At 35.5% G+C, this 12600-nt stretch overlaps 2 protein-coding genes across 2 annotated transcripts in view; both read right to left on the reverse strand.

Annotated features, from left to right (window-relative positions):
* Positions 1-10083: 10083 nt before the first annotated feature.
* Positions 10084-11377, reverse strand: LOC134537011 (uncharacterized). The gene is made up of 2 exons (XM_063377188.1): positions 10620-11377; positions 10084-10238 (listed from the first exon to the last, which is right to left on the reverse strand). The coding sequence occupies exon 1, from the start codon at positions 11277-11279 to the stop codon at positions 10785-10787; it is 495 nt and encodes a 164-aa protein (XP_063233258.1). The 5' UTR covers positions 11280-11377; the 3' UTR covers positions 10084-10238; positions 10620-10784.
* Positions 11362-12600, reverse strand: part of LOC134536480 (uncharacterized) — a 7500-nt gene continuing 6261 nt past the window's right edge. Inside the window, exon 4 of the mRNA XM_063376201.1 lies at positions 11362-11373. Coding sequence (XP_063232271.1) covers positions 11362-11373 — 12 coding nt within the window. The remainder of the gene's footprint in view (positions 11374-12600) is intronic.

A 12600-nucleotide genomic window follows, 5' to 3' on the forward strand; every position in this document is an offset into this window, starting at 1 on the left:
AGAATCACACAATTTCATCACTAATAAAATTTTTTTACAATCCTCTGCTTTCAAACATAATACATAAATATCCTATTGAAACTAATAGCTTCCTTTTTTAAAATTAGTTTCTCCACAGAAACAACCCCTTGTTTGAAAAATGTGAGTACAATCTGCACAAAAATAGATCTAAATAAAATTTAATTTTTTTTTAAAACATTTACTTTTGGGTGCACAAAAATATTCAAGAGTTGAGTAACTTTTAAAACTGACTTAACAAAATGAAATTTCATCTACAAGTATTTCCCAATGTTAAAAAACCTCACACACTAAAACAAAAGAGCATTTGTATGAGAATGTTTATTATGAGCCCTAATATTCGGGAGCATGACTTCACCAAAAGCTCCCCTCCTTATTTTGGTGGTTATTAAAGCCCCCAAAAAAGAAGGGGGATGCCAAAAAACATTTGAAAAATAAACTCTTTAAATCAACATTTTTAAGCCACCCATGAACTTAAATGTTCAAAGATGGTTTTCGCAAATTATTTATATGTCAAAAGTACGAAAATTAATAACAACAATAATAATAATAGAGATGAATTTAGCATTATTAATATCCAAATAAATGATGTTTTCTTAATGTCATGAACATGATTCTATAATTTAATGATGAAACATTTTTTACTTTGCAGGTGCGTTGGGTGGCTGTAGTAAGAGACCCAGTCGCTCGGCTAGCCCCGGTTGAGACATGCCCCTGCTCAATACGTCGTACGTGAGTTTGTTTACTGTACACAGTAAGCTAAAAACTTAAATTTCATTTCATTTTCTACATTGTTCGTACCTTTTTTTTACATTAATGAAAATCAAGTGTGTTTAAGGAGCCCTTTTAAGGATTAAATGTCATCAGATATACGTAAATATCAATAGATTCCTTTTTCTACTCATAGTTTACCATAAGTAAAATCTATTATTATTATTATTATTTTAAAAATTCAGCTGCTTCACCATTGAAAAAAAAAAAAGTAGACACAAAGAGTATTTGAAACACTCACAAAGTGCATATGCAAACACTACACACAAAACAATGTGTTTTTTTTTTAAATTTTTTTTAATGTTTATGTGACTTCGATAACATATTTATTAAGGAGTTTAATAGGACCCATGGTGAAATTTAAGGAAATTTAAGGGTTCTTAAGCAACAGAAATGAAATTAAGAATTCTTAAAGGAAACTAAGGCGGCATACGAACCCTGTTCCAAGACTGAATCTTTCGTACATGAACGAGACACTAATGCAGCATGCAAAGAAATGAGCCAGCGCGAGTTAACGGTGTTCAGAGTTGGCCAAACTTCAAAATATTGTATTCTTGTATGAAGGCAGAGGATTGCTTGTATACCTTGCAACACCAGCGCAGAGGACATGAAACATCATATGATCTGTCCTCTCGCAAAGAGAAAATTTGGAGTCTGCATGAAAAGACAGAAATAGTTTATTAGTTCTCTGAAGCACACGACTTACCAAAAAAAAAAGTACAACCAATAATAAATTTTATCACAGAGTATACAGCCAATCATAGAACTGGTTGCAAACAAAACCGTAGATCTCAACTATAACTGTGAAAAAAAAAAAAAATTAAGCATTAGATACACACATGGTTTCACATGGTAACTTTCAATACGGGCACAAAAAATTAATTTTAATCTGTTAGGTACATCACATAGTAAGTTGGTTCTAGCCCCAGGCATTAAAATGCTACGAGGTATTCAATTTGAAAGAATAACTACCTGAAATTATTTTTTTTTTTTTTTTTAAAGTTTCACTGCAGAACAGTAGTAACAAGAGGTACTCAAGTGCAAGGAAATCTCCCAGTTTTCCCCCAATGCTGTGAATATTCAATGAAACACAAATATATGATCTTTAATTCATTTTTTCTGCAAGTTTTTTTTTTAACTCTTAGAGACAGTCTTATTTATACCAAGACCAACACAACCTCTAAACAAAAAAAAAAAACCTTTTATCTGAAAATTCAAGCAACAAAAGTCTCACCGGGCAAGCATGTTTAGTCGAAAAACAGGTCAGAAAACCTAGTCATCTGGGCCTCAATGCGATTGGTTGTGCAGTGTCATTAACAACCCACCTTCAAGTAAACTTACAGAGCGCTCACCACACAAACACCAACACAAAAAAACTGTACTCTGTGAATAGTTCCATCGGGCGTTCATCAGAACTGTCTCTCTAAACACACACACCATATGCCATGTGGAGGTACGAAACTGGAGATCGTATTAACACGAGCAAGGAAAAACATTATCACTACGTACCTGCCTGGCCCACTTTAAACAAAATGCAACTGAATAAATATACCCGCTCATTTGCACACAGGTCATGGTCAAAAAATTAAAAATTAACTTGGAAACAGGACACAAATATATTTAAGAAAAAAAAAAAAAAACATTTAACACATGAAACTCTGAATAACTTAAATTTGAAGTTAAAGGCAAAAAAAAAAGTACACAGTCAAAGAGATGTTACTACATTCTCTGAATTCAAAAAATGGTGTACATACAAAAGAATTATTAAAAAATTTCATTACTTCATTATTAAATCAATAAATACATTTTACAATGTTTATGGGGAAAAAAAAAACATTTCATCAAATACTAATATGGCACATTTGCTACTACAGATTTTAACCTTATTGTTTGCAGACACCAAGTTTTCTTTAAAGTACAGTATATGAAACTATGAAAATAAAACTCTATAACATGGCTGCCAATGTGCAAAAGGGGAGATCTTAATTAATTATGTACAAAACATCTTATAAATACAGCTACATGAGCAGACTACAATAGTAGCATTTAGTACAACTCTGTGATGTGGCATCAAACTCACACTCTCAATTAATATGATCAACATATTATTTATTGACTGTGCTTATTCAGGTATCCTTCATCTAAAAAATTTGTACAGTGCACTAGATACCTTTGATTACTTTGTTAACACATACTATGAAACTAACTTCTAAACTAGCAGCCAATACTGCAAAGAATTTAATTCAATCACATGGTTTTAGCAAATAATATTTTTTTTCCCCTAAAGAATAAAAAATCTTAGCTAAAATCAAAACAAATGGTTCAGTTTAAAGATGTCAATTATAAAAATCAGATGTTACAGTTTTTAAATCACACAAGTGGAAATATATTTAAAAAAAAATACTTTTACATTTTATAGTATGAAAAAAATTAAATTACGTACACGAACAAGACACAGAATCATTTTTTGTACTAGCTGATAAGTTGCATAGTCTGAAAAATAAAGGAAAAACAATACATGTTGCTGCCTAATTTTTCATTACAACCCTCTAGACGAGGCACAGACTAACACAACCAAGATGATACATCCTGGGGAAAATAAACATAACACATGTACAAGAAAAATTGAATTAGTTTAAGGAATTACCGCTATTATCGGTAACGCCTCTCCGACATCCTAATGATGTTGAGACACACGCTGCGATTAAAAAAATGTAAAACGGCTCACACAGTTCAACTCACCTTTCTTTATAAAAGATACAAGACACAATAATCTTACATTCTCGCTCAATACAAACTGCGCTTCGCGGACACCACTCGCAAAACACTTCAAATATTTACATATGAGTATAAGAATACTTTTTAGCACACATTTATGGTTGCTCTTAAGTCTTTAAATAGAAAATTTATATTATTATTGCCAATTTTTTGGCATCCTTAACTTACGAGAGAAATGTCAATTTCACGTGGCTTCAAATCAATCAAAAAATGTGACCGGTTTCAGTATGCAACAAAACATTCCAAAATAACATAAATTAGCACTAAGAGTCACAACAAAATTGAAGGAAAGGATATTTAATTACATTGTATAGTGGGCATCATTACCAACGAATGTTCTCAAAACATTTCCTGTAATTAAATATACAAGAAATTTATGAAAAAGTAGCTGCCACAAAAATTTATATATACTATTGCAAAAGCAATACAATAACATTAATCCTTAAACTAAAAACAAAGTAGGTATTATTATTTTCTTAAATACTTCAAAAATTAATAATACTTTCGTATATACTTTAAATAAATTGTCTAACAGTTCACATCATCAAACAAACATTGAACTAAAATACTGTCGAGTTACAAACATATTTTAAAATAATGACGAACATTCACATGAATTACGCTAAAGAAATATGTATAAAAAAACTCACATCCAAATGCAATGAAATATTGGGGGTCGGAAAAATACGCCAAGATAAAAATCTGGAAATATAAAAAGTTTAAAGATTAAAAAAAAAAATTAAACACTATCAGACTTATATAAAATTTATAATTACGTATTTCCATGTATATATGAACAACACAAATAGCTGAGCTATTCAACTATTCACTTTCTAAAAACCCAGAGCGGCAACTTGCAAAAGCAAGTCTCCCCCCCCCCCCCCCCCAAAAAAAAAAATTAAATGAGAAAAGGAAGAAAAGGTAAATGGGAGAAGGAAAAAAAAAAAATTATGCCTCGAAAAATTGTGCTTAACAAACTGCCACACCAAGCACAGATTTTTTTAATGAAATGATCCCATACTGGCATAAGTTTTGAAATCATTGAGGGAGTGTTGAAAAGCAATTCCTTTAAAGCCCAAACGTTCTCCGAATACCACAGCCAATGTGGAGATCCATTTGTAGGTGAAAGAAACTAATAAGCAAGAAAAAATCAGAGGTACGTATTAACCACTCTTGTGCAAGTAACACATTTATTTAGTTATAATATGTTGGTGTGTAACGCTACATTGTATCAATCATAAGTTACATCTATTATTTAGCACCACTCAAAGACAGAGCCATTAACCATCTACATGGGAAAATAAAATTTATCAATTTATTACAATTCTCATATGATAAGTACTGTTTCAATTGAAAAACCCTGAAAACCATTCAAATACACAATGGTTTGAAACACAAGACTTGGAATATAAAACAACTTGTAATACAAAATAGCTTGGCTTCTGGCCTGTAGCAGTGTCGTTTGGCGAATAATTCACCAACGTTTCGGTCGACATTGCAGTCGCCATCATTAGGGAGCAGTTACCCACGGTAGGTAACAGTTGGTAACTGCTCCCTTGAAGCGTCAGGATCGCCGCGTCAGCGCGGGTATCGGCACGTCATCCCCTCCTTCCTTCCCCCTCCTAGTGAGTGCTTGCTTGCTCCCTGCCTCCGGTCGGCGCATGCGCGCTGCATTGAACCTATGCCTTATATACGGCTGTAAAGCCTAAATTCGGTCTTGTTTGTCTTGTCTCGTCTAGCTTGTCTGGTCTCGTCTTAGTCTCTTTCGAGAGCTCGAGTAGTTTTGTAATATAGCATGTAGTCAGTCAGTTAGGCTTAAAATTGTACGACGTGCGCGACCTCGGGGGAAAGAAAATGTAAGTTGGAGTGAGGCGGTTGCCCTCGCCATAACGTAAGCGTTTGTAAATTTTTGTCTAATTTTGGTTAAATTCTTTTTCGATCGCCACCAATAAAATTACGTTTGGATTTAATTTAACTTAACTTAAGTTAGCTTCACTTTGTTGGTAACTGTTCTCCCGAGACGTCGACGTACATAAAATGTAACTTGATTAATTTGTTTCAAAATGTAACTTACATCTGTAACGCAATGTAACGCGCTTTTTGTAGTAGGTTTTCCCTACATATTGACAAGGTTGTAATTTTGCTGCTTTCAATGCGTCTACCTTGTGACGCCCCCTTTTGATGGGACAGCGCAATGTTTAACCGGCGTAACTTTTAAAACTAGACTGTTCTCTATTTTTGTGGTCTTGATTATGGCTCCTTCACTTAAAATGTTTGCTGTGTGTTAAGCACTTTAATAGATTTTGTGGACCATATTGGTTGTTGTTAACTAAGTAATCAATTTGTTTTGTTTTTTTTGCCTAATTAAAAATTTATTAATGCTGAATACTGTTGTTGTGTAACAAATACCTATCCTCAATCCTTGCCATGCTATGGCCTCCCACCCCACCCTTATGCTTATAGGCATTTCAACTATGGTTTTGGCGGTGGGAGCGTTAACTTGTTTTTGGCAATATATGATTTTTAAATGTGATTTTAGTTACTCTCTTGTGGTGTCGCTAGTGTAAATATTGAAATTATTTAATGTATTTAATAATTTCGGTTTCTCTAGCCTACCTCTCTCAGTTTTAAGAATTGTATCAAGAAGCTTGTGTCTGACAGTCAAAGTAAAGTAATTCAAAAGTATGTTAAATACTAATATCGTGACTAGACCTTGGAATAAAGTGTATACAAATTCAAATGTACGGTTTATATTTGTGTGTAATGTTTGTGACAACGGTGACAATACACTTTAACATGCACAAAATCACACTTTATAGAAATAAAATTATCTTAAAATAATTTATTTTAAACTACAGATGGAATTTGTTATTACTCTCAACTTCAAAGCATCTAACAATTCTTTCACTTGAGTGAATTATCTTTACAATCAAATGTTAATTATTTGGATGTTATTTATTTTAACTAACTTCAGTCCGGTAGAGCTTGGACTACTGGGTACGTGACTTGCAGTACCAGTCAACCAAAATAGCAATACGTTCTTCCAATATCAAATTCCATCTATCCTAGCTAATACTACATATCTAGTTCGGGATCGCGATTCCGGAATTTGATTTGTAAATCTAAAGATGAACAAGTTAATCGGTTTTCTTTACAAAGAATATTCAATATAATATAACAGATTCTAGTTCTGTGAAAAATGTTCGTCTTGTTTAAATTGTAATTCACTCGGGTACTTCTATATTCAGCGAGTCTTCGGGTGATGGGGTAAGGGACCAAACCTTGCTGCAGGATACCCACGAGACGTGTAGGTTCTCGGAGACTCCTTGGTTAGACTCATCCAGGACTGCGATGTTGGTGTTGCTCCTCGGTCCTCTAGCTTGCGGCAGGAATACGCGCTGTCACGACTCCATCCTTCAGATTATGGGCGGCGACTGGGCTGGACTGCGCGACGTTCATCCTTCCCGGGCTCGAACTGCGACTTTTCAATCTTCAACATGATTCTTCTTTCTTCGGAATTATAACGACATTTAATCTTCGTAGTTTCAAAGCCAATTAGTCATTTGGCGATCTCTTGAACACAGATTTTTGTCGACTTCTCTTCTTAAGTAATTATTTAAAATCTTGATGTCTGAGTATTATCTTCATCGATTAAAATTATTATTTTCTTCAAACTCAGTTAATATTGGCATTAATAACCATTTCCAATCTTCTATAAAATTCAATTATAAATCAATGTCAAAATCGTTGCGTTCTAGCTGCTGTCTTAATCAAGTCTCAATTCGTTCTAAAAGAATATTTTCCCCGTCACTAGTAAACGATTTTCTTTAGTTTGTTATTAAAACAAAAAATAGTAAAATTACTAACCATTACTGACGTGTTCATCTTTAAATTAATAGTGGTTTCAAAAAATTCTGCTATGCTAGCCTTGACAATATTTAAAATAAAATAAAAAAACATAGAGTAATACATAGACAAAACGATAACCAAAGAAATTTACAGTCTGAATTAATCATAGAGTACACGTATAAACATACGGAATAAAATGTAATTAAACAAAATAAATATTAAAGGAAATTAAATATTTACTTTCTATAAAGTGTAAATATTGCCTTTATACTCTCAAAGTGTTCAGTTATTTTTTTGTATTACTTTGGGGTCAAAAATGTCTGAAAAGCCATGGCGGGAACACCAGGATAAAGTAAGTAGTTGTGTTGGTGACTGCTTTGAAGAACTGCATCGAATTTGGACAGATTGTGGCTTCGACGAGGGAACATGCAAGCGCAGGCGTGGTGTAGTTGTGAATCATGTCAAGTTGCTTTTAAAAGACATTGTGATTGGAGAAACTGGACTTTAAAAAAACCTTCTGACATCAAAAGTGGAAGAAACACTTAAGGAAATAACATCTCTCTGTCCAAAGAGCTGCGCTGTGATATTCCTACCACTAGCTATTAAAATCTGCCATTGAACAGAATGGAGAAAGCATTGAGGAGCACCATAGAAGAACATTGTCAGATAAAGCGGGCAAAACTGAACAAACCGGCAGAGCTGAAAGAGATGGAGAAAATCATCTGCAAGTCATTGGCCATTGACCCTGTCCATTTTGCAGACAAAGAGTGCCCACACAGCAAGAACTAGAGGATTTTGAGCAGTATTTGAATGATCAAAAACAAGAAAAGGCTCAACTGGAAAGTGTTTTCAAGAAAAGAAGACTTGATATAATCACTTTGGTTAAGGAACTGGAATGGAGTCCCTCTCTCCAGTTTGAAAAGAGCGTAGTTAATTATGATGGTTCATTTGTTTTTTTTTCTGAAGCAAACATGAGAGAACTAGAGAATCTGCATCAAAGATTGAGCAAAGATCTGCAGGAGAGACAAGCATCGGTTTTAGAGCTACGTACAAAATTGACAGAACTTTGGGACAGACTCTCGCAAGGTATAGAGTACAGAGATAAGTTTCTGTCAAGTGTTCGTAGCTGTGGAACGAGCACAGTCATTCCCATTTAACTGAGGGGTTTAGTTTCTGTTTGAAGGAAATATCTTATTGCAATCATGTTCCAATAAAATTTATATTATTTTTTAAAAAAAAATCAAGATCTACTCATGAGAACATCAACAGAATAAAAAAAGACAATTAAAAGTATGAAATAATTCTCTAAAACTAAGTTACCATTTGAAAAAAAAAATCACTGTCTACAGGTCGTACACACAAATCTGTAATAAAAATCTCCCTCACTTTCCATGATCAAAAATTTCAAATTTCCCTAACATTTTAAAATAATTTACCTATATTCAATCTTGAAAATAAATTATAATACTACTGCATTACCATGATGCCCTTTTACAATGTAATATGTAATAAGCATGTCTATCTACATGTACAATAAAAATAAAATGTCAAGTATCTGTGGGTTTTAAAAATTTACCATCATCATAATGTAAAAATTAGTTACTAATAACCGCTACATGATAAAAAAAAAAAAAAGAAAATATTTTCCAATCTATTTAGTACCACCATACATTTTGGCATAAAATTCATGTAAAAAATTACATTCATTTAATTAAATATATTAAACGAGTACGTTTTGTGATTTAAGTAAGTCTTGATTAAAAAATGCTGATTCAGTTCCTGATTTCAGTTGCATTTCAATGTTGCATGGTGCATTGACATGCTTTTCGATGTTATTTTGGTTTTGCGCATTTCCCCAAATAATCTTATCCTAATCATTACACAAGTTTTAACTTATCTGCCGCCTTCAGTAAGATAACATCTATTATATCAGAATAAAAATTTATAGAGTGCTATTATTTTATTTTGTGGTACACAACAGTACTGTGATGGATTAGTTTAGCAACTTTGGTGGAAACCTGGTGTTCCAATAAACAATGGTCACATTTGCATGGATTATTTTCATATAAATAAAGTCTTTACAGTATATTTTGTGCTTAGAGTTGTGTGTTGCAGAGACAAAATTCATATGTATTTTGTGTGATACCTCTACTGTATCTTTGAACTTTTTATCTGAATACTGTTTATGTGTATTCAAAGTTTTTGTGTAATAAATCCTGCATTGAAACCAAAGTGACTTTTGGTGAAATACATATTGACACCTGTGGAGTAGAAGCTAACGAAATAAATAAAAAATAGCTTCCATCATCCTCCTAGCTGCCCTAGTTCTAACATAATCTTGCTTACACCATTTTATAATGAGTTTGACTATGCATTAAAAAATAAAATAAATGAATCACAGACCGAAGCAAAACTTTTTTCCCCCTCAAATTACCATGACGGCGGAATTTCCATGATTTCAAGTAATTTCCTGATGTGAACACCCCTGTTCTAGAAACACAGAACGTAGCACAAAATGAGTTGTAATTTTAATATAGTATTTTTTTTTTTTAAATCAAGAGACATGAGTAAAAGTTAATTAAGCAATCTCTTCAACAATTTACAGGTAATGACTGACATGTTAACTCCGTGGTCTAAGATCCTGCTTGACGAGCCGAAGTCCTGGGTTCGATTCCCGGCAGGTAGGCAACGGCGAACCACCGCAGAATCACACCGCCGAGAAAACCCCAGACACATCGCGGCTCCCCACCAGCGCCGCATTACCCGGGGCAGCGTCCTCCGACGCGAGTATTAAGGAATCACTGTCAAATATCGTGGGGTACCTGCTCAAAAACACAAAAGAAAATCATTTCGTGAACAATCCCTATTTTAATTAAACAGTCACAGTGTATCCTATTAGTTTATCTTACTATATCGATGGCTTAGAATGAAAACCTCGTATCTCAATTTTTGACGAAAATACGTTTTTTTTATGTTTTTGGCTGGAAAACCTCGTATCTCACACAATGTTTGGCTGAAAGAAATGAAATGTGCATCCTATTGATTTCTATCACATAAAAGAATTGTACAACCATTAATTAAGGGGGGGGGGGGTGAAAGAAACCGTTTTTTTTTGTCTCTGCTGTAAAATTTGCATTTTATGAGATACAAGGTTTTCATTCTAAGCCATCGATATGCAATTAATTTCAAATCGTAATACTGACACCTTTCAAGCGATTCCACGGCTTATTTTCCGAGCCCCCAAACAATCGGACAGCGCGACTTTTCAGCTTTCGGGATCCAGCGTCGCCATTCACGAACCACGCTAATAGTTTCGCGCATGGACAGGTCCCGAAGAACACCTGCACCAGTCTCAAGCGATTCACGGCTTATTTTTCGAGCCCCAAATATTCGGACAGCACGACTTTCAGCCTTTCGGGAACCCAGCGTCGCCGTTCGCGAACCACCCTAATCGACAGGTCCCGAGGAACACCCCCGGTGAGCGGGTGAGTCCCGACGGCACGACGCAGCGCGGCGGGAGGCCCGGTCCCAGGTGCGGCGTGGCTTACGCGTAGAAGGCGCTGGCCATGTCGCCGACGGACAGGTCCAGCTGCTGGCCACCGCCGGCGTCCCCGTGCACGAGCCCCGGGTACTGCTGCGGGGGCAGCGCGCCGCCCCGGTGGCGCTGCAGCGACGCCAGGTGGTGCTCGCCCATGCCGCCGAACGCCGTCGCCACCCGGGTGGTGGTGGTGGCCGATGCCGCCCAGCGACTGGTGGTTCAGCGAGGAGTGGGGCAGCAGCGCCACGCGCCCCGCCGGGGGGTCCTTGGCCCGCGCCGCCGCCGCGTTCAGGAAGTGCTGGTGGGAGTTGGAGAAGTCCTGCATCGAGTGCTGGTGGATCGACTCCGCGTGGGACTGCGGCAGGACACACGACCGTCGTCACACACACACGTCCCGACACAGTTCGCTACAACAGGACCTTTGCAAGACATCACCAGGCACTACAAGAGATCCCGTAATCACTTGTGATTGCATATTTACTCAAACATAAGATGGCAACAAATGTAAGATGAATCCCTCTTTGGATCCTAATTTCTCTGAAACAAACTTTTACCTACTGATACAAGGCACACTTAAATTTAAAGGTCCGTCTCTCACGCCATGTTGATCCCGTTCCTTTTTTAAAGGTCATATCTAAAATTTTAACTCATTACCCGCCCTTGCATTTATTGTTACGCCAAAATATTTTCAACAGCTAATCATTTAATAGAATATTGTGGGTGTAACAAGTTGTGCAAGTGATGATAATTACGAAGACTTATTCACCTTTTCATACCCATGAATATCTGTTGAAAATATCTGTGTGCAAAAACAACAAATGAAAGGTATATAAGAGTTAAAATTTGTAGAAATAACCCTTAAAATCTGAGGGAAAAAAATTGTGAATGGTCACCATACACATAAGGAGTGAAAATTACAGATAAGAGGGATATAAAATTATTAGGGTACTCTAACATTTTAAACACACGTAATCATGCATTTAAAATAGACCTTTATTGACTAGTGTCTGTCCATGTCTTCAATGTAATAATAAGAATGGGTTTACAATAGCTAAAATATAATAAATAACCCTATTATAAAAGTCTATACAAATCGTCACAATTCTAATGCTAACACCAGATCCAACCTCAAAGTTGAGAGTTTACATTGCGAATTATGAGTTGCGAAAGTATAAGGAATAATGTGCTGCTGATGTCATCTGTAATCGGCTGTAAAGATGTTTCAATTAAAAACATTTTTTTTTTTAAACCCCTGCGCTGTAGAGCAATATTTGTTACATGCGTTACAAACGTTAACTCCGTTAACTACTCACTTCCATTATCCTGTGATTCTGATATTATTTTCTACAAGATGTAAAAAAGTTTCACTTCAAAAATGGTAAAATAAACTTGGCAAGTGATACTGAGCCTTAGCGCCAGCGTTTCTCATTGCCGTCAGAGCAGGCTTTAAGATGATATAGTTATTATTAGATTCGAGTGTATAGTTTGACCGGTGTGTGTGTGTTTCAAAGTATCCTATTTGCGTGTCACCAAGATTATGTCATGACCCCTCCGCACGAAACATGAGACGTGCATTGAATCCAAGTCAAAAAGACCTTGGACACCACGACGACAAACAGACAAACCAAACGATGATGTGTCTCTGT

The sequence above is a fragment of the Bacillus rossius genome, chromosome 11 (assembly GCF_032445375.1).
Source record: "Bacillus rossius redtenbacheri isolate Brsri chromosome 11, Brsri_v3, whole genome shotgun sequence".
In the NCBI taxonomy this organism is placed as follows: Eukaryota; Metazoa; Arthropoda; class Insecta; order Phasmatodea; family Bacillidae; genus Bacillus; species Bacillus rossius.